The sequence below is a fragment of the Amia ocellicauda genome, chromosome 3, assembly GCF_036373705.1.
Source record: "Amia ocellicauda isolate fAmiCal2 chromosome 3, fAmiCal2.hap1, whole genome shotgun sequence".
NCBI classification, from domain to species: domain Eukaryota; kingdom Metazoa; phylum Chordata; class Actinopteri; order Amiiformes; family Amiidae; genus Amia; species Amia ocellicauda.
In genome coordinates, this window is record NC_089852.1 from 39,417,141 (window position 1) to 39,436,414 (window position 19,274).

Genomic DNA, 19,274 nt, shown 5'->3' on the forward strand with positions numbered 1-19,274 from the left:
AGGCATCTTGCTAATGTAATACATGTCAGGATTTTGCATTTCAAAACTCTCAGGATTTATTCCTTTCATCTCTGCTTGCATCGGGGAAGATTGGATCAAAAGGTAACAGATAAGTGCCAAGGGAAAAGGCAGGATGAAAAATAATCTAGCTGCACGTATGTCCTTGAGAACCTGGGACTCAAAGTGATGCTCAGCATCCCCTTAACTGTCTCTTTTTATAGATCTCCCATGAAATGCTCTTTTATTGCCATGTGGCGTCTGCTTCTACCTTATTAAACTGGTATCAACATCCTCACACCATGCTGATTGCCACTTTTGTTTGTGGTTTGACTTTAATTGGGGTTTTAATATTAAACATCGAAAAGCTATCCGATAACGTAGTCCTTAAATGTTTTTACACCGCTCACATGTTGTCGTGTTCAAGCTGTGGCCTGAGGAATTGTGCGGATCACAATTTAGTTCTACGATGAAGGGGATACTTCTTTTGTTTGTGTTTTTGTAATTGCCTTCCCAAATCTACATTGTGGATTGTCTTCTGTGTTGCTATAGCTATATATTTGTTATACATTGGCCAGTCTCAGAAAGTATAAGCCTTGAAATATGACAAAGAAGAAAATAAAATAATGTGGCGACAACACTCTCAGAAATGTTGATTATATTGGACTGCAGATATAGTTACTGTAGTCAAATCTGCGTTGTCATTCAGCTTTACATTAAATATGAAGTATTAAGATGTATATATTTGATTTTAAGGTAAATCAATAAATGTGTTTGTTTACATTTCTAATATCACCCAAATTCCTTTAAACCAACATTCATTTATTTATTTATTTATTTATTTATTTTTACTTTCTTCAAGATCACCAGGTATGAATTGAGAATGCTCTAGTAACAACACATAGAAAGTAGAAAGTAGTATCTTAGAAACTCCAGTTTGCTTCTTCGGTCTTCCAGTCTGTGAAGTTAATTGGTGGGGTATTCACTAGACAAGCACTCAAACAGTTCTGTGACTAAAGGTAATGGTGGAGTCAATACACCTCCTAGGATACTGTCAAACACTGTTGTTATTCGGGATTTTCCTTTTTTATAGTTGGCAGCGCAACTGAGCGCTATCACGAAGGGTGGAAACTGATTTCACCAGTTAAACAAGTCCTCTCACCTGCAGAGTGTCACGTGAACCCCTAGGGAATCCCAGTAGATTAAGAGCCGGGGAAATGAATTTAAAACCCATCCGTATTTCCTGTGTTATAATCCTCCTTATTCCACCTTTCCATTCACATAGATTAAGTATTTATAGTCTATCAAAAGCTGTGAAAGGACAAACTCATTCTAGACCGCCGCTTTTCATTGATGTGTTTTCTGAGCATATTGTGCCCCTTTTCAACTTTTTTAATGTTTTAAGGAAGTGTTTGCTGGCTTTGCTTTAGTAATGCTGTTTTGCCTCTTGTGTCTTTGCCTGTGTCTGTGCAGAGGGATGTCCTGGACTGTGTAATGGCAATGGCAGGTGTACACTAGGCCAGAACGGGTGGTACTGCGTCTGTCAGCTGGGATGGAGAGGGAATGGCTGTGATACATCCATGGAGACGGCCTGTACCGATGGCAAGGACAATGATGGAGGTAAAAACAAACAGAGACTTTCTTAACTCATCAAAACTTCCAAGAATAGGAAACGAAGAGGTTGTATAACGATACCCAGCTCTGAAATATTAGAAACGTGTACAAGAGGGAAAGGAACAAATCTGTTCTTCTGTTAGTTGTTTTGTCTTTTTATATAAGTAAGTATATGTGAAGACATGTTTCCAGTGAGTTAGGGGATCTGCAGCCTTATATTTTGCAAGACAGAATGAGCACGGATATGAGCTAAAAAGATTGTAAATGAAAGACCTGGCTCAGGTTTTTATTAATACATAGACTGAGAGACCTCAGCGTTTCTCTGCAGAATGCACAAGGACGATTCTACTGGGAGGTTTCTAAATCAAAACGGCCCAGTGGTGGTCACGAATCGCACTTAGCAGTAAGCATGTTCAGTTTTCTGAACATGTTGCAGTGACAACTTTTGAAATCATACTGCAGTTTTGGATTGCGGCTTGATGCTGCAGGATTTTTTATTTATGGAGAAGTCGTTTATTACTAGACTAGTGCATTACAACCGCTAAGATGGAAATCTACAGGGGAATTGGCTGACTTATGACGGTAGTTATTTTTATCATCCATCTGGTAGTTTAGGCCCTACAAAGCATTGAATGTTAAAGGATTTGATCTTCCACTATCCATTGCATGGGAGATATTACACACTGCAGCTGATAATAGTGAATTAGGAAATTATTTGAACTCAGATGTACGCAGTTGTGGGGGGACAACAACAATGACATAAAAATGCAGGAAAATTTCTTTTTTTATAATATTGAACACATGGAATATCTATTTTTTTTCATAACAGTGAATGTAAACAGTGCCATGTTGAATACTAGATATAAAGTCTTCAAATCGCCCCATGTCTTTGTGTTTAATACAGCTTTTCCAGGGGCTACTGAGTGCGCTCTGATAGGTCTTGCTAGTGTCAGATTATTTCTTTAATTATTTGTTTTGTTCCTGCGCAGATGGTCTAGTGGACTGTATGGACCCTGACTGCTGCCTCCAGACAACCTGCCACATTACCTCCCTCTGTGTGGGCTCGCCTGATCCGTTGGACATCATTCAAGAGACCCAGCTCCCCTCCACCCAGAACAACCTGCAGTCCTTCTACGACCGAGTGCGCTTCCTCGTCGGCAGGGACAGCACGCACGTCATCCCCGGGGTCAACCCCTTTGATGGAAGGTGAGTGAGCCTCACAAAGGACAGATCTATGGCGGCCAGGGCTCCTCTACGTCCGCCGAAAGGGAGATAGGAGAATTCTATACAGAGGAGACATAATAGAGATTGGCACTGGAGCATAGAGGAGGAAGAAAAACTAAAACGGAATAATACTCCCGTGTGTCAAAGAGAGAGAAATAGATATCCAATAAATTTTATAAATTTTTATGACTTTACTGTAATGCAGCTGGAGCCTGTTCCCAAAGGTGGAACATGTGACGCCTCAGGAAAAGAATAAGAGATGACACTTTCATATTACAGGGTATCATATCAATGGAATCCCTAGTCTCTTCTCAGTGTCTCCTCTTTTTTTTAATTACTCCCGAGGATTGATGCTAGCTTATTTGCATTTGTATTGCTAATACGTTGTTTGTTTTTTTTCCGTTTTTTTTTCATTTCCCCTCAAATAAAATCGTGTAAGGGTTGAGAAGAAACAGATCTTATCATCAGACTAATGAAAAGTAGCAAAAATGCAAATATAAAGTATTTTAAAGATACAGTGGGTCATTGAGGCCATAACCAAATAATAAAAATACTACTAGATAACTGCTTGGCGTGTTTTAATCTTACAAGCTCGTGATCACAAGGAAGGGTTAAATTGAGATACTGAGATCAATTATCTTGTGATCATGATGTAGTGAAGACATTTGTTTTTGGCCCCATGAAGCACTATATGAAACCCTATATTTATTTTTTGATCAGTGTGGAATGCTTTTGTTTTTTCAGTCAGATGCATAATTCTCTGATGAGGTCCTAGTTTCAGAGGATTATATTTTTATCGCAGCATAGCTGATGCAGTGTCCTTGAAGCATAAAGCCATGTTTAGAAGTGTCTCTGCTCAGGCTGGATTTTTCTTCAGCTGTAAATTGCCATTGACATAACATTTTAGCTTACGGTATTTGTCAGAGGACTTGGAATGGTTTAGTTTGGGTCGTGTTTTTCAGTTGCATATCCTGGTCTGCCAAATAGTATCCCAGTGGTCACTACTAATGTTACAGTGCAATTCCTTCTACATTTGCACCAGTTCAGACATTGAGGGCTTCATTTGTAAATTAATACACAGCCGAGAGACTTCAAAATGAAAAGGGTGGTTACTCTGCTAGCTCAGTGAACACTGCTTTTCAAGATTATCCTTTCATCAATAACACGAACAAAATTGGTCTATTCCTTGAATGGACATCCAATAGAAGGTAATTTTCTGTAGTTGTTTAGACATTTCTACGAAAGTAGACAACAGTCTTTCCACTTCCTATTGCTCTGCTTTCCCAGGGAAACTAACGGCGATGCTGTTCAAACCTTACAATTAAAATTTTGTGACCCATAATCAATTCAACCATTCAAATATTTTGCACTTTGCTTTCTCAGAATAAGGAAAATCGGTAGCACTCTTTCTGTCTCACAAAAAATGGAGCAACAAAGCACAGGGGGGGGAAAAGAAACAGAGAAAGGCAGAGATAAATGACAGACACAAGATTCAAGACCTTGGCTCACCTAAAAATACCAGCAATTATATATTATTCATGGTTCAGATTTACCACCCACATATAGATTGGAGCTGTTATGATGAGGAAGCAGGACGAAGGCAGCCAGGAGCAGCTTGCATCTCCTCAGTCAGGCCGATGTCCAGATAATAGCGCCCCTCCTGCCACTCGATCAGGCCTCTATTGATTTCCAAACCACTTACTCTTGCTGTTTGCCATGTTCCTGTGCTCTCACGGTTGTCCTTCACCACAAGAAGCAGTGAGGATGGCACTGTGTCAAGTGGTAGGCTTTCCAGCGTGATACATGATACCAGTGCTCTTACCTTGTCAAGAAACATCACTGGCTAGACCTAGAAGAATTGATGCTGTTTTGAAGGCAAAGGGTGGTCACACCAAATATGGATTTGATGTAGATTTTTCTTCTGTTCACTCACTTTGCATTTAGTTAATTGATAAATATAATCTATGAACATATCTATTTTTGAAAGCATTCTTACTTTACAGCATTTTTTCACACCTGCCTAAAACTTGTGCACAGTACTGTGTATATGTTGATTTTTTCCAGTATTTTTCATCCTCATTCTCTTGCCATTAATAGTTAATAAAAATATCTAAAATTGACTGTCACTTCAAATCATCAATTTGTGAGACATTTCTGAATTCAGAACATCGAGAGTTCCATGCTGTAATAACAGATTTTTGTTTATTTTTATTTTTAATTAGACAAGGGCACACTTAAGCTAAAAAATGTCCAGGTAGCATATTCTGTTTACCAGACCTTAATTGCAGTTGCCTAATGCCTAGTCCTTATTGCTATTAACTTCAGTTGCCATTGCCTAATGCCTAATGCTTATTCCTATTGAGAGCCTTTTGTAATTGGCCAAATGTAATTTTTGAGTTGGCTGTTTACAGTAGTCCATTTATTTAATTAAATGTGCTGTCACTTAGCTGAACCTTGGAAATTGAAATCCCGCATTTAAAATAATCACAATGAAGAGATGCAGTGATTAGAGGATAAATATTGTATTTATGCAACAATTCGTACAGCGGCTGCCTGCTACATTACTTTTGCTATTTTGTTGTTTATGCCAAAAATGTAAGAATAAGATTTTCCAACAAGCCCTCCCTTATTATAGTGTCTGAAAACTTGGAAGGGGAGTCTGTCCTCCCATTCCCCCCATTCATGAGGGACTTGATCTGTAAATTGCTGTTCAATCAAGGAAAAAGGAGAACAGGTCGGGTTGGGTAATTTAAAACTCAATGGGCACCCAGGATGTCGCTGCCTTTGCCCACCTCTTGTTTATATTAGATCCATGAATAAATAATTATGTGTACTTTAAGCCAAATTATTTTTTTCTTAATCTCAAGGTCATGTCAGAAATACATATTCATAATTGAATCACTCCCATTTCGCTCTCTGAATGAAAGCCTAGCCATTTCATATTCTTGAATAATAGTCTCGATTTATGCTCCATGCTGTGGTTTTAAGGGCCCCGGTATGCTGTGCAAATGCTGCAGTCCAGATCATTCTTCTTGGTGTTGAAGCATCTGCCTCAACTACAGATTAATATTATCAGTATCAGTCTTATTCTCGATTTGCATGGGCACTAGGCAAATTCACATAAAATTGCATGACTGTGATCTGCATTTAATAAAAGTCAAAAACATTTTACAAAAGCAAAAAATGTTGTGCATCCAAGTGCAAATGTTTATTTATACAGCTCTGGAAAAAAATAAGAGACCACTTAACATTGATTTCTGAACTTGGAGTGGTCTGTTAATTTTTTGCAGAGCTGTATATTTGTATTTCTTAATTGTCACTTAAGACAAAAATGCTTTGTCAATTTCAATGTTGTCCTCATCATGTAGTTGAAATGCAACTCTTGTATTGACACAAGTAGAGGAAGTGTTTTTTAATCTGAGCGACACTTGATTCAAACAAAGATAATGTCCAGGGTTCAGTAGGCCTTCAGTCTCCAAAAACTTGACATCTACTGTAGTACTAGTAATATTGTTAATTAATCTATGCTTATTTATCAATTACAATTTTAAACACTGATTCATACTAGCGAAAACTGTGAAGATGCCAGTTGATTGAAGGCAATTTGAAATCAATGGTTAAATAATGAATAATTGATAAATAAATGTAATTCATAGTTTAACCATATTTATTTAACTAAATGAATAACCGAATAAAAAAACATCACAAGAGGGGAATGAATACTTTTTTAGTGACATTTATATCTATATTGTATATATGTATTATACTATGTTTAAGCTGTTGTTGTTGTTTTTTTTATTATTATTAATGGTCAGAATTACTTGCTAAATTATTATTAAATTAACTCAGTCATCATTCTCCTGCAACTAGATTAGTGTTTTTGTTCACTGATCTATAATATTGTGTGTATATACAGTGAGAGAGAAAAGTATTTGATCCCCTGCTGATTTTGTACGTTTGCCCACTGACAAAGAAATGATCAGTCTATAATTTTAATGGTAGGTGTATTTTAACAGAGAGAGACAGAATAACAACCAAAAAATCCAGAAAAATGCATTTCAAAAAAGTTATACATTGATTTGCATGTTAATGAGGGAAATAAGTATTTGATCCCCTATCAATCAGCAAGATTTCTGGCTCCCAGGTGTCTTTTATACAGGTAACGAGCTGAGATTAGGAGCACTCTCTTAAAGGGAGTGCTCCTAATCTCAGCTCGTTACCTGTATAAAAGACACCTGTCCACAGAAGCAATCAATCAATCAGATTCCAAACTCTCCACCATGGCCAAGACCAAAGAGCTGTCCAAGGATGTCAGGGACAAGATTGTAGACCTACACAAGGCTGGAATGGGCTACAAGACCATCACCAAGCAGCTTGGTGAGAAGGTGACAACAGTTGGTGCGATTATTCGCAAATGGAAGAAACACAAAATAACTGTCAGTCTCCCTCGGTCTGGGGCTCCATGCAAGATCTCACCTCGTGGAGTTTCAATGATCATGAGAACGGTGAGGAATCAGCCCAGAACTACACGGGAGGATCTTGTTAATGATCTCAAGGCAGCTGGGACCATAGTCACCAAGAAAACAATTGGTAAATCCTGCAGCGCCCGCAAGGTCCCCCTGCTCAAGAAAGCACATGTACAGGCCCGTCTGAAGTTTGCCAATGAACATCTGAATAATTCAGAGGAGAACTGGGTGACAGTGTTGTGGTCAGATGAGACCAAAATCGAGCTCTTTGGCATCAACTCAACTCGCCGTGTTTGGAGGAGGAGGAATGACCCCAAGAACACCATCCCCACCGTCAAACATGGAGGTGGAAACATTATGCTTTGGGGCTGTTTTTCTGCTAAGGGGACAGGACAACTGCACCGCATCAAAGGGATGATGGACGGGGCCATGTACCGTCAAATCTTGGATGAGAACCTCCTTCCCTCAGCCAGGGCATTGAAAATGGGTCGTGGATGGGTATTCCAGCATGACAATGACCCAAAACACACAGCCAAGGCAACAAAGGAGTGGCTCAAGAAGAAGCACATTAAGGTCCTGGAGTGGCCTAGCCAGTCTCCAGACCTTAATCCCATAGAAAATCTGTGGAGGGAGCTGAAGGTTCGAGTTGCCAAACGTCAGCCTCGAAACCTTAATGACTTGGAGAGGATCTGCAAAGGGGAGTGGGACAAAATCCCTCCTGAGATGTGTGCAAACCTGGTGGCCAACTACAAGAAACGTCTGACCTCTGTGATTGCCAACAAGGGTTTTGACATCAAGTACTAAGTCGAAGGGGTCAAATACTTATTTCCCTCATTAACATGCAAATCAATTTATAACTTTTTTGAAATGCGTTTTTTCTGGATTTTGTTGTTGTTATTCTGTCTCTCACTGTTAAAATACACCTACCATTACAATTATAGACTGATAATTTCTTTGTCAGTGGGCAAATGTACAAAATCAGCAGGGGATCAAATACTTTTTTCCCTCACTGTACATACATATGTCTTTGTTTGTTTGTTTGTTACATATTTTAAAACAAAATATAGTGATTCAAACGGCTTTATTCTCAGGTCAGTTGTTTTAACCGGAAAAATATCATGCTTTCACATGACTTCAGGATCAATTTGTGTTATTTGAGGTTTCGTAAGATTATGCTCGAATGCTTATTTAAGCTAATCTAATGGGAGCTTTCTCTAGCACCTCAATGTTCAGGGCTGCAGGTTTTTATGTCTGCTTTTGCAGAGGTATGTAAGCGTTTAATACTGTCATTGAACTGTCACTACATTTCTGTATATAATTTAGGTAAAGAAGAGGTAGTTGCAGTTAATATCATGCATGCATATCTGCTTTGAAAATACATGGGCACGAACATTGGAAGATTGCCACCCTAAAATGAGAAGGGCGAGAACAAGATGAAAAATCGCCCCCACAAGAAATCATAGCACACTGTAATAGTCACTATTTGCCACTATAACTAACACGTCCACACTATCATTTGTCACTTACAAGGTATTTTTGGTTCTAGCAACAGATTGCGTCACGTGTGAACTGACTCGGAATACGAATACGATCAGTACAAGTGTGTTTGTGAACGATTATAAAATTAACTAATAGTTGTTTAAGTCTTTGAGTAGTTTACAGTTTAAGCAAGGAAATCTTGCGCAGGATCTTATTCAGGATTTCACTCCAATGTATTGAGCATTCAGATTTAATACATTTTCTACTTGAATCACATGGATCATATCATTCTTTGGAGTATGTCTACCTTATAATCTTTATGGCTGTTACAAAACTGTGTGGACTAGATATGCAAATGAGTTTTCCAACAGTTTTGGTAGTTGTCCTAAAAATGTAAAATTTTACATTCCTTTAAGAATTTTTGTTTACGTGGTTAGTTTGTCATGGGTTATGCTTTATAGTGTTAATAGTTGATTATTTGTGTTTTCATTTCTATAATGGTCTAGTTATGACACCACAACTGGGCCTGTCCTGGGACACTGCCAGTCTGTCACTGATTATTATTGTTTATCGACACAAGCAATGTTTCTGCCTGACTTGCGGCAAATATGGCCTGATTTGTCAACAGAGATAAGCATTCCAAATTACAAAAACCTCCTTGTTGTTCTGCGGCATAAAAAAAGAAAACAATGTCAACTTGGAAGAAGGACTGTGCTTGTCTGAACAAAAAATTAGGGCATGTTGGCCAGTCAGTACAGAGCATGCCGTGAGACACCCACCACAAATAAAGGTGCGATGCCGTAAGAATTGACCTGCTTGTCAACAGACCTAGATTAAAAGGTATATGTGCCAAGATTGTGACTGAGGTATGTGCAGAGTAGATGAATTTGAAATGTATGTTTCGTGGTGCATAAAATGCAGTGCATTGAAAAATAGCCATGCTTAACTTAAAAGGCCTATATTTGTTTTTTCTCTGCTATGTATTAATGGTTTTTCATTTAGCCAAAAATAACCTCCCAGAATGGGCACATTTACATTTTCATACCATTTAAATGTGAATATAAACTGATGAGATGAATAAAAGAGGAAATGCTATGTTTGCTCTAGAAATAATTTTATGTAAATATACTGAGAGCGCCTTGTGTCAGAGCAAAGGGTCTTAGCACTACCACTTTACTTGTTTGCAAAGTAATTGCATTTAGCCAAGGTCTCCTGAAGGAAAAAGGCTGACTAAATTAGCAATAAGTTTGGTTCCTGGGGACTCGAATATTGTGGGTAAATGATCTTGCCTCAAGTAAGGACAAGTTGACACTACAGAGGGCAGCAGCTTACAAAGTAGTGTTAATTGTTTCCCTGGATGTGGCAAATATTTCACACCTAAAGGGTGAGAATATGTACAGATCTAATTGAGCAAAGACAATGACTCCACACTTCCAGCTACACAAACAAAAAACCTGTTCAGCATTAATGCCAATATGAAGATTTCTTTATTATTGTGGTTCCATTTATTACACCTTTTTGTGAATAATAGATTAAGAACACGTTTTGGTTTATTTCACCATAATTCCTGTATTCACCTCTAGTCAGAAACAACACACTGTTGTTTAGGTGGCTCAGAACATTGTAGACTTAATTTTGAGGAGTGTAACAGATTATTGTATCATTTTATTTCATGGTATGATGCAGACAATATTTTCCTTTTTTTAATAATTAATCGTTTTGATTTTGTATGTCTTTTCAAATTAACAATGTTCTTTATTCTATTAAGCATTTGGAGTGTTAACAATGTGTTTAAGTATGTGTGTTGCATTGATATTAAAACATGTTTATTCATTTAAAGGACAAAGGCAGTCACACAAAATATATAACTAGAATGGAGGCTAGCTGCCAACTTTTCCATTAAGTTTGTTTAAGAAAATATGCAAATTTGTGGTTTTAATTTGAAAGCCCCTGCTGATGCTGATTACCTCAATATTTATTCCGCCTAAAAATTAAATAATGGAAAAAATAAATAAAAATTGTGTTTTTTCAAAGTGTTACTGACAACCATGAAATCTTACATTTCTAAACATTCTTTGGCCTGAATGTTCTTCTCCATCCTTCATGTGAGTGGGTTTGTGTTTTGCAGCCATGCCTGTGTGATTCGAGGCCAGGTGGTGACTTCTGACGGTACTCCGCTGGTCGGTGTCAACATCAGCTTCATACACAGCCCAGCGTACGGATACACCATCAGCCGGCAGGATGGCAGGTAGGAAAACAAAGATGTCCCTCCACCTAATCATGTGACATGCTTTCCAACCACATCCCCTCCGTACAACTTGGCTGTTTTTAATTCTCTACTTCCCCTCTGAATGCAAAGAAGCTACTTGTCTCTGTTCCCCTCCTTGAACGATCACAAAGTCCCACTATCCCAGTTTTCTATATCGGTACAGCCCATCTCCCAACAGTACCTCACTGCAGCTGGCTTTCTCTCTCGTTCTCTCTCTCTCTCTCTCTCTGACTGTATCTGTAAACACAGCTCCATTTCCCAATTCCCCCTGTAAACATGCCTAGTCTCCTGCAACTCCCCCTGCAATCACTGTAAACAGGCTCAGCACACCGTGAAATCAGAAATGCACCTGTTCATCCACTTAGAAATGGGAAAGCTTTCTCATATTGTTTTTATGATGTGTTTTTTATTGTCTAAGGGGCTGAGCTTTCAAAATTGCCTTCTTGCCATCTGAAAACTTTTAGCAGGAACAAAAGAGTTTCTGTAAATTGTGCAGGGGCGACCCTCGGCAGCTTGGTACACCACAAACACTTCTTCTTGTTGAGTTGTCCTCCAAGCAGTGCAAAGATGGGGATGTAATGTTTCCATTTATTTTTAACAATGGAGAATGATGCAAGCATGTGGCCTTGTTGAGGCTGCAGGTCAAATGTCATGTGTAAAATGTATACCTCATTCTAAGCTATTCTAAAGTGAAAATGGCAATTGGCCAGACACATTGCAAGAAGAACAGATCAAAGATGGATAAAGGAAGCTATTGAATGGATACCAAGAAGAAAAAAACCTAGAAGACAATCACAAACATTATGGGAAGATTAAATCATAAACTTGATGGGCATGACATGGAAAAGAAAACATCTCGGGGAGGCCTTCGTCCAGCAGGGAATTAAAATAGACTGATGGTGATATATATATATATATATATATATATATATATATATATATATATATATATATATATATATATATATAGTATGTGAATATTTGTTTACCTGCACAAAGCCATTTTTGATTGATAGCTACCTGTGAATGTTTATTGATTGTTGAACCAGCCTCTCTGAACCCACCAGCTGTGTTTTAATTTGCTCTGACTGGGCAGACCAGCGGGGCAGAAGAACATCTGGTGATCTTACATGGTCATTTGAGCTTCACGGTAGCACAAGGACATTGCATTGCATCGCATCTACCTCCTCCACCGCAGCCCAGCAGCTCAGCAGCAAGGATTAAATGTGAAGGGTGGAATGGGCTTGTGTTTCAGCCCAGCAAGTCAGGGAACATTGCTCAATATGGTGGATGGCTTTATATATGGATGCAAAGGGATTTTTCCCAAATTAGCATCATGGATTGAAATTGCCTAAATTTTCTACTGATTTACCTTTAATTTTGTGCTGCAAGGTCCATGTGTGCTGTCCCAGGCTGGGGGCAACCTAATCTCCAGGGTACTGCTGATATCCAAATGCTAATTGCTTGTTAAAAACCACTGTTGCATGGAAGCAGGTGTGGGTCTTTAGTTATTAAAGCATTTGAGGCAATGCAGGTAAATGAATCACAATAAAACGTGTCTGTGGAGATCAGCCTTAGGAGTGAGGGGGCTGAATTTTTCTCAAGCAGTTTCTCTTTGCAGAGGAGTGTAATTACATTACAGACCTTTCAAACTAATGGTGGCTGCAAAAGTGTGCAGGCTGTCTTGGAAATCAGTGAAGAGATTGGAGGCTTTATTTCTTGTAGACATTTTCACTCTCATTTGTCACATATGACTTCAAAAGCAAGTCAATTGTTGATATTGTGTAGGTAGATAAAGCACGTTTAATGTTCTTTTATGGCTTTTCAGTAGAAAGGAACCCTCACAACTGTGTCAGTTATATAGTTATATATTAAAGCCATGTTCTTCAGCTGTTCTTCATACATTGGTTGTTCCTCATACATTAATATGCATGGTTTCAAAATTAATTACACCTGCATACTCTGACAAACTTAAATTAGGTGCCACTGTGTAACTGGGGTTAATTAGGATGCGAGAGCAGTCTATCATTCTTAATTCAGTGGTAAAGATGGATTTCTAACAGGCTGTCATTTTTTTATCGCCCACTTTATCCTAGTTTTGATTTGGTCACTAACGGAGGGATCGCCATCACCCTGCGTTTTGAGCGCGCTCCATTCATCACCCAGGAGCACACGCTGTGGTTGCCATGGGGACGCTTCTTTGTCATGGACACTATTATCATGCGGCACGAGGAGAACGAAATCCCCAGCTGTGACCTCAGCAGCTTCGCCCGGCCCAACCCCATTGTCTCCCCGGCCCCCCTGACTGCCTTTGGCGGGTCCTGCTCTGAGAGAGGAGCCATTGTCCCCGAGATCCAGGTAATGGTTAATGTTTCAGTGTTCAGGTGTTGCTTTCTGTTGCTTATCTAGTGGTCCCACTAAAAGGAGCAATCCCCAAAGATACCCATATTGGCTGTGAGAATGTCAATATCATTGCCTGTTATTCTTCACTGCCTGTAGTCATGCTCTTACTGTCTGTTAATATGATAGTCACCCCCTGTAGTCAAAGCTATTATCCTTTTACCTTGTCTTTGGTTCAGTAAAAAAAAAAAAAAAACTACAGTGCTGTGAGCTGAGGTATAAATTGTGTGCACCATCATTAGTATCAAGCCTACTTTATTGTTTTATGAGTATTGTTGACAGATTTACTCACAGCAAAAATAAAATAAAATAGAACTCACATGGAGACAACAGCGTACATTATGCGTTCAGGTTCTTTCTCTTGGACACATGATACCATTTCTCAGAACAAAGAAACAGCTTGCACTGCTTGGGTTCAGACAGGCATGTTGAGAGTCAAAGTTTAAAGGATGCAGCTTTCTCTTCATGAGGGTAATTGCGGTGCTCTGTATGCCTGTGCCGGTATAATAATGTTTAGTTGTTGTTTTTTTCATTTCACATGATTAATGACCTAGTGTACGCTGTGTGCATTGAATGAGATTATTAATAACTTAATTTCCCAATGTCTGACAGACAAACAGATTAAACAATTGTTCACTGGCCACCTGCATTGCCCAATCTGTCTATGAAACCCGACAGTCAGACGCTGGGCTGAGCCTCTCCTGCGACAGATCAGTACCATGGCAACATGTCCCGATGAGGTTTAATCAGTGGAATGAAGCAGTCAGCAAGTCGGGACCCACTTTTGAGCAGTAGGGATGACAGTTAGACTAGTTAAGCAAAGAACAAATAAGAAAAGTAAGGGTCTTTTGTTTGTTTTATAAATGAGGGCAAGCCTTCAGTAGTGGCCAAGTGCTGACTCTTCTCTTTAGGTTGGCGTGGTGTGGTTGAAGTACAAAAGAAAGCCCTCAGAGGAGAACAAGATGGCTTCAGTTACCACATGGGGGTTCTGCCTTCCACAGGTTAAAAAAAGACTTTCAGCTTTTCTAAACGAACGCATGGTCCTCCCTTCTCAGGCACTGCAAGAAGAGATCAACATCCCAGGAACCAAGATGAAGATGAGCTACCTGAGCAGCCGCACCCCGGGGTACAAGTCAGTGCTGCGTGTGACTCTGACTCATGCCACCATCCCATTCAACCTCATGAAGGTGCACCTGATGGTGGCTGTGGAGGGAAGACTCTTCAGGAAGTGGTTCCCGGCCGCCCCTGACCTCACCTACTACTATATCTGGGACAAAACCGATGTCTACAGCCAGAAAGTCTACGGGCTGTATGAGGCGTTTGGTGTGTACTGAGCTTTAAAACGTGTGTGTGTGTGTGTGTGTGTACGTGTGTGGCTTAAGTGTTTTGCCAACCATTCTTTAGTCTCTATGCCACATGCTGCTGTTGCTATTTGAAGAGTGTTAATAGGCTATTGGATTTCTTTCTTTCCCCAGTTTCTGTTGGTTATGAATATGAATCGTGCCCTGACCTTATACTGTGGGAGAAGAGAACGGCTGTGCTGCAGGGTTATGAAACAAGTGCCTCTAACCTTGGTGGTTGGGCTCTCGACAAACACCACGCTCTCAATATACAAAGTGGTGAGTTAACTGAACAGTTATACACAAGCTATTCATTGAGCCTTCTCTGTTGCAGCCTGGAGACTAATATGTTGTTTTTTTCTAAACTAAATACACATTTTTATTAGTAGTAGTATTCCATTGGAGCAAGGTTGTTGTTGTTTTTTGTTTGTATCACTTTGACTGACCGTAAATGATTTCACTTAACCAAATCTCTTGGCCATTTTTTAATTGATGTATTATACACTCACCTAAAGGATTATTAGGAACACCTGTTCAATTTCTCATTAATGCAATTATCTAACCAACCAATCACATGGCAGTTGCTTCAATGCATTTAGGGGTGTGGTCCTGGTCAAGACAATCTCCTGAACTCCAAACTGAATGTCTGAATGGGAAAGAAAGGTGATTTAAGCAATTTTGAGCGTGGCATGGTTGTTGGTGCCAGATGGGCCGGTCTGAGTATTTCACAATCTGCTCAGTTACTGGGATTTTCACGCACAACCATTTCTAGGGTTTACAAAGAATGGTGTGAAAAGGGAAAAAACATCCAGTATGCGGCAGTCCTGTGGGGGCGAAAATGCCTTGTTGATGCTAGAGGTCAGAGGAGAATGGGCCGACTGATTCAAGCTGATAGAAGAGCAACTTTGACTGAAATAACCACTCGTTACAACCGAGGTATGCAGCAAAGCATTTGTGAAGCCACAACACGTACAACTTTGAGGCGGATGGGCTACAACAGCAGAAGACCCCACCGGGTACCACTCATCTCCACTACAAATAGGAAAAAGAGGCTACAATTTGCACAAGCTCACCAACATTGGACAGTTGAAGACTGGAAAACTGTTGCCTGGTCTGATGAGTCTCGATTTCTGTTGAGACATTCAGATGGTAGAGTCAGAATTTGGCGTAAACAGAATGAGAACATGGATCCATTATGCCTTGTTACCACTGTGCAGGCTGGTGGTGGTGGTGTAATGGTGTGGGTGATGTTTTCTTGGCACACTTTAGGCCCCTTAGTGCCAATTGGGCATCGTTTAAATGCCACGGCCTACCTGAGCATTGTTTCTGACCATGTCCATCCCTTTATGACCACCATGTACCCATCCTCTGATGGCTACTTCCAGCAGGATAATGCACCATGTCACAAAGGTCGAATCATTTCAAATTGGTTTCTTGAACATGACAATGAGTTCACTGTACTAAACTGGCCCCCACACTCACCAGATCTCAACCCAATAGAGCATCTTTGGGATGTGGTGGAACGGGAGCTTCGTGCCCTGGATGTGCATCCCACAAATCTCCATCAACTGCAAGATGCTATCCTATCAATATGGGCCAACATTTCTAAAGAATGCTTTCAGCACCTTGTTGAATCAATGCCACGTAGAATTAAGGCAGTTCTGAAGGCGAAAGGGGGTCAAACACAGTATTAGTATGGTGTTCCTAATAATCCTTTAGGTGAGTGTATATTATTAGTTGTAGCTGTAGTATTTGTCATAGTAAATCTAAGAAGTCTTGGCAATGTTATGAGTAGAAGTAGTAGTAGTAGTAATAGTAGTAGTAGTAGGGGCATTGAATTAACCTGAAACTGTCATTGTTTGATAAAATTGTCATATTTTTACATTTACTACACATTGCTGAAATAGAAAGTCCTGTTCTCAAAGGATATCCAAGTTGTCCGAGTAGCAATCAACTCAACAACTTTTGACATGCCATCTAGCTACCCCCTCCCCAATTACAGCTTCAAAACTGGCTCCTGACAGCACTTTGTCATTACCTTGCTGTAAATGGCTGTTATTTCTATTGGGAAGCCTTATTTTATTGCCATTGTTCCTGACGGGGAGAAGGGTCAATTTTCTTATTGCCGGTGAATTGCCTTTTGAATGGCCCAGTAACCAGTCAAAGAGAAAGCTCTCTGAGCTCTTGTCAAGTAGAAATCTTTGGCCAGTAGTTGTCAGGAATGCTTCATCAAAGTAAATGAGCCAGTTACATGAAAGTGCCCAGGAAGGTAGCTGTGCATTCTGTCACTGTGAAATTTGTCAGTAAGGGCAGGGTCCATTGTTGCTTTATCACTTCTCCTGACGCCTCTTATTTACCTTGAATCAGAAGACGCTGAGGTAGTTCTCTCATTGTCATGTAACCTCAGGATTCAGAGTTCACTTCCAGTCTGAAAAAAGCATGTCATGTGGTTCAGTTTGAAATCCTGCCATCAATCCACAACATAAAATGCACAATTAAAAAAAGTCTGCCATGGTCATCTCCAGTGATTGTTCAAACACTCTGCAGTTCTTTTTTTGTTTGTTTGTTTGTTTTGAATCAGACAAAAAATTACTGGAAATGGATGGAGGCAGGCATTGAAATGAAGAAAAACTGTTGGATCGTATATTTTTTTTCTCCATAGTCGCTTAACTCTGTATTTGTCTAAGCTGAGACTTCATTATTTTTGCTTTATGAATGCTTCAGTGCTGCTGGATTGCTGAAAGTCAGATAACATCTCCTCTGTCTCCACAGGTATCTTGCACAAGGGCAATGGGGAGAACCTGTTCATCTCACAGCAACCCCCTGTCATCGGTAGTGTGATGGGTAATGGGAGGAGGCGCAGTATCTCCTGCCCAAGCTGCAATGGACTTGCTGATGGCAACAAGCTCTTGGCACCTGTCGCCCTGGCCTGTGGCACTGATGGGAGTCTCTATGTAGGCGATTTCAATTATGTCCGCAGGATCTTCTCCACGGGAAATGTCACCAGCGTTTTGGAGCTGAGGTAATAAGAATAAGAGTCTGCTGATGGCAGGGTTTAGCTGGTGAAGTGGACTGTAGGTTAGTGGAGGGGTTCATTGAATTGTGAAATTAAGTGACCTTGCAGTGAATCAGAGTAGAGGATGTCATATGACTGCAGAATTCTCACTCTTTCCACATTTATGAGGAGTAAATGGTTTTCCAGGTACATCTAGGATGTTTGTGAATATGATTTTGATTTAGTTTAGGTTGTGGACTAGGGTCAGGGTTTGGGTTGGCCTGGGGTTCCAGTTAGCTTTAGTTAAGAAACTAAAATTGAAGGCAGTACATTAACCTACTGATGCTTCATCATGATGTCATTATTAATTGCTATCACTTTGCTAACAACTAACATTTTCTATCTTTCTTTCTTCCTTTCCTTTTTCTGCTGCTTCATGGCTATTGTGTCAGAAATAAAGATTTCAGACATAGGTAAGGCAATAAGTAAGGCAATGAGTAAACCACACATTGGGGAGAAAAAAAATGCTTTTATAAGCTCAGGCTTGCAGTACATAAAGTTTACATCTATTGCTTGTAAGGATGTTTGTGATGGGTAATGAAATGGGTAATCTCAACTGAGTAATATGCTGTTCTGTAGCATTAAAAAAATGACCATTACATGTATCCGTCTCCTGTAGAATACTGGAGAAAGCATTCTGCAATAGTTTACAATCCAATTTCTAGATGTCATCTGGAAGTAATGTTTCTTATTTATATGGCAGTAAGTCCCATGAAGAGAAGTCAAATTTAGACAGTAATTAACTTGTTTATCACCAGAGAAAGTTCTGGCAAATGGAAGGAAATGTGAAGAATTGGGATACTGCTAACAGATGCAGCTCTTATTCCATTAACATAACGTGACTCCCTTTGAATTATAAATGTGCCTGTAAGCTTGTTGAAGGGTTTTCATTTGTATCCCATTAAGTTAATTTTGGTTTAATATAAAACATACAGGAAGCTCGGAGCTGGCGTATAGCATTCCCTCTCAATATGGTGTGTCTTTCCTCTAGCAGCAAGCCCACTTCATTGCCTTTGCTGGCATGTGGCTAAATTAAATCATCTACCAGAAGCCATATGTTGTCAGTGGAAGAATAAAGATTGAGTTCATATCTATTGCTGAAGGTCAAAGTGTTTCTTTAGTGCAACAGAATGCCATTTTAGTGCACAGTCAGTAGGAGGGGGAGGGGGTCAGTTTTCTACATACCTGGGAGAAATCGTATACATTTGGCATTGAATAATTTCAGCACTAGAATAAACTGGATTTCAAAACCGGAGAAAATGTGTGCAGAAAACTCAGACTTCCACTTTACTCACCTTTTTCCTGTTATGTCTGGCGCATTCCCATGTGTAGTGAAATCCCCTCACAGCAAAATTGCATCAGTTAGATCATCAAATTCAAACAGAGCTGCCTTCTTTGTTGCAAGCAGACACTCACTCCTGATGTGATTT

General features: G+C 39.7%; 1 protein-coding gene across 2 annotated transcripts in view; it reads left to right on the forward strand.

Annotated features, from left to right (window-relative positions):
- Window positions 1-19,274, forward strand: part of tenm4 (teneurin transmembrane protein 4) — a 193,336-nt gene that overhangs the window by 132,314 nt on the left and 41,748 nt on the right. For both annotated transcript variants that reach the window (XM_066699386.1, XM_066699387.1), the window contains exons 15-21: window positions 1,471-1,617; window positions 2,601-2,817; window positions 10,909-11,028; window positions 13,146-13,407; window positions 14,505-14,772; window positions 14,925-15,068; window positions 17,562-17,811. In XM_066699386.1, the coding sequence (XP_066555483.1) occupies window positions 1,471-1,617; window positions 2,601-2,817; window positions 10,909-11,028; window positions 13,146-13,407; window positions 14,505-14,772; window positions 14,925-15,068; window positions 17,562-17,811 (1,408 nt within the window). The remainder of the gene's footprint in view (window positions 1-1,470; window positions 1,618-2,600; window positions 2,818-10,908; window positions 11,029-13,145; window positions 13,408-14,504; window positions 14,773-14,924; window positions 15,069-17,561; window positions 17,812-19,274) is intronic.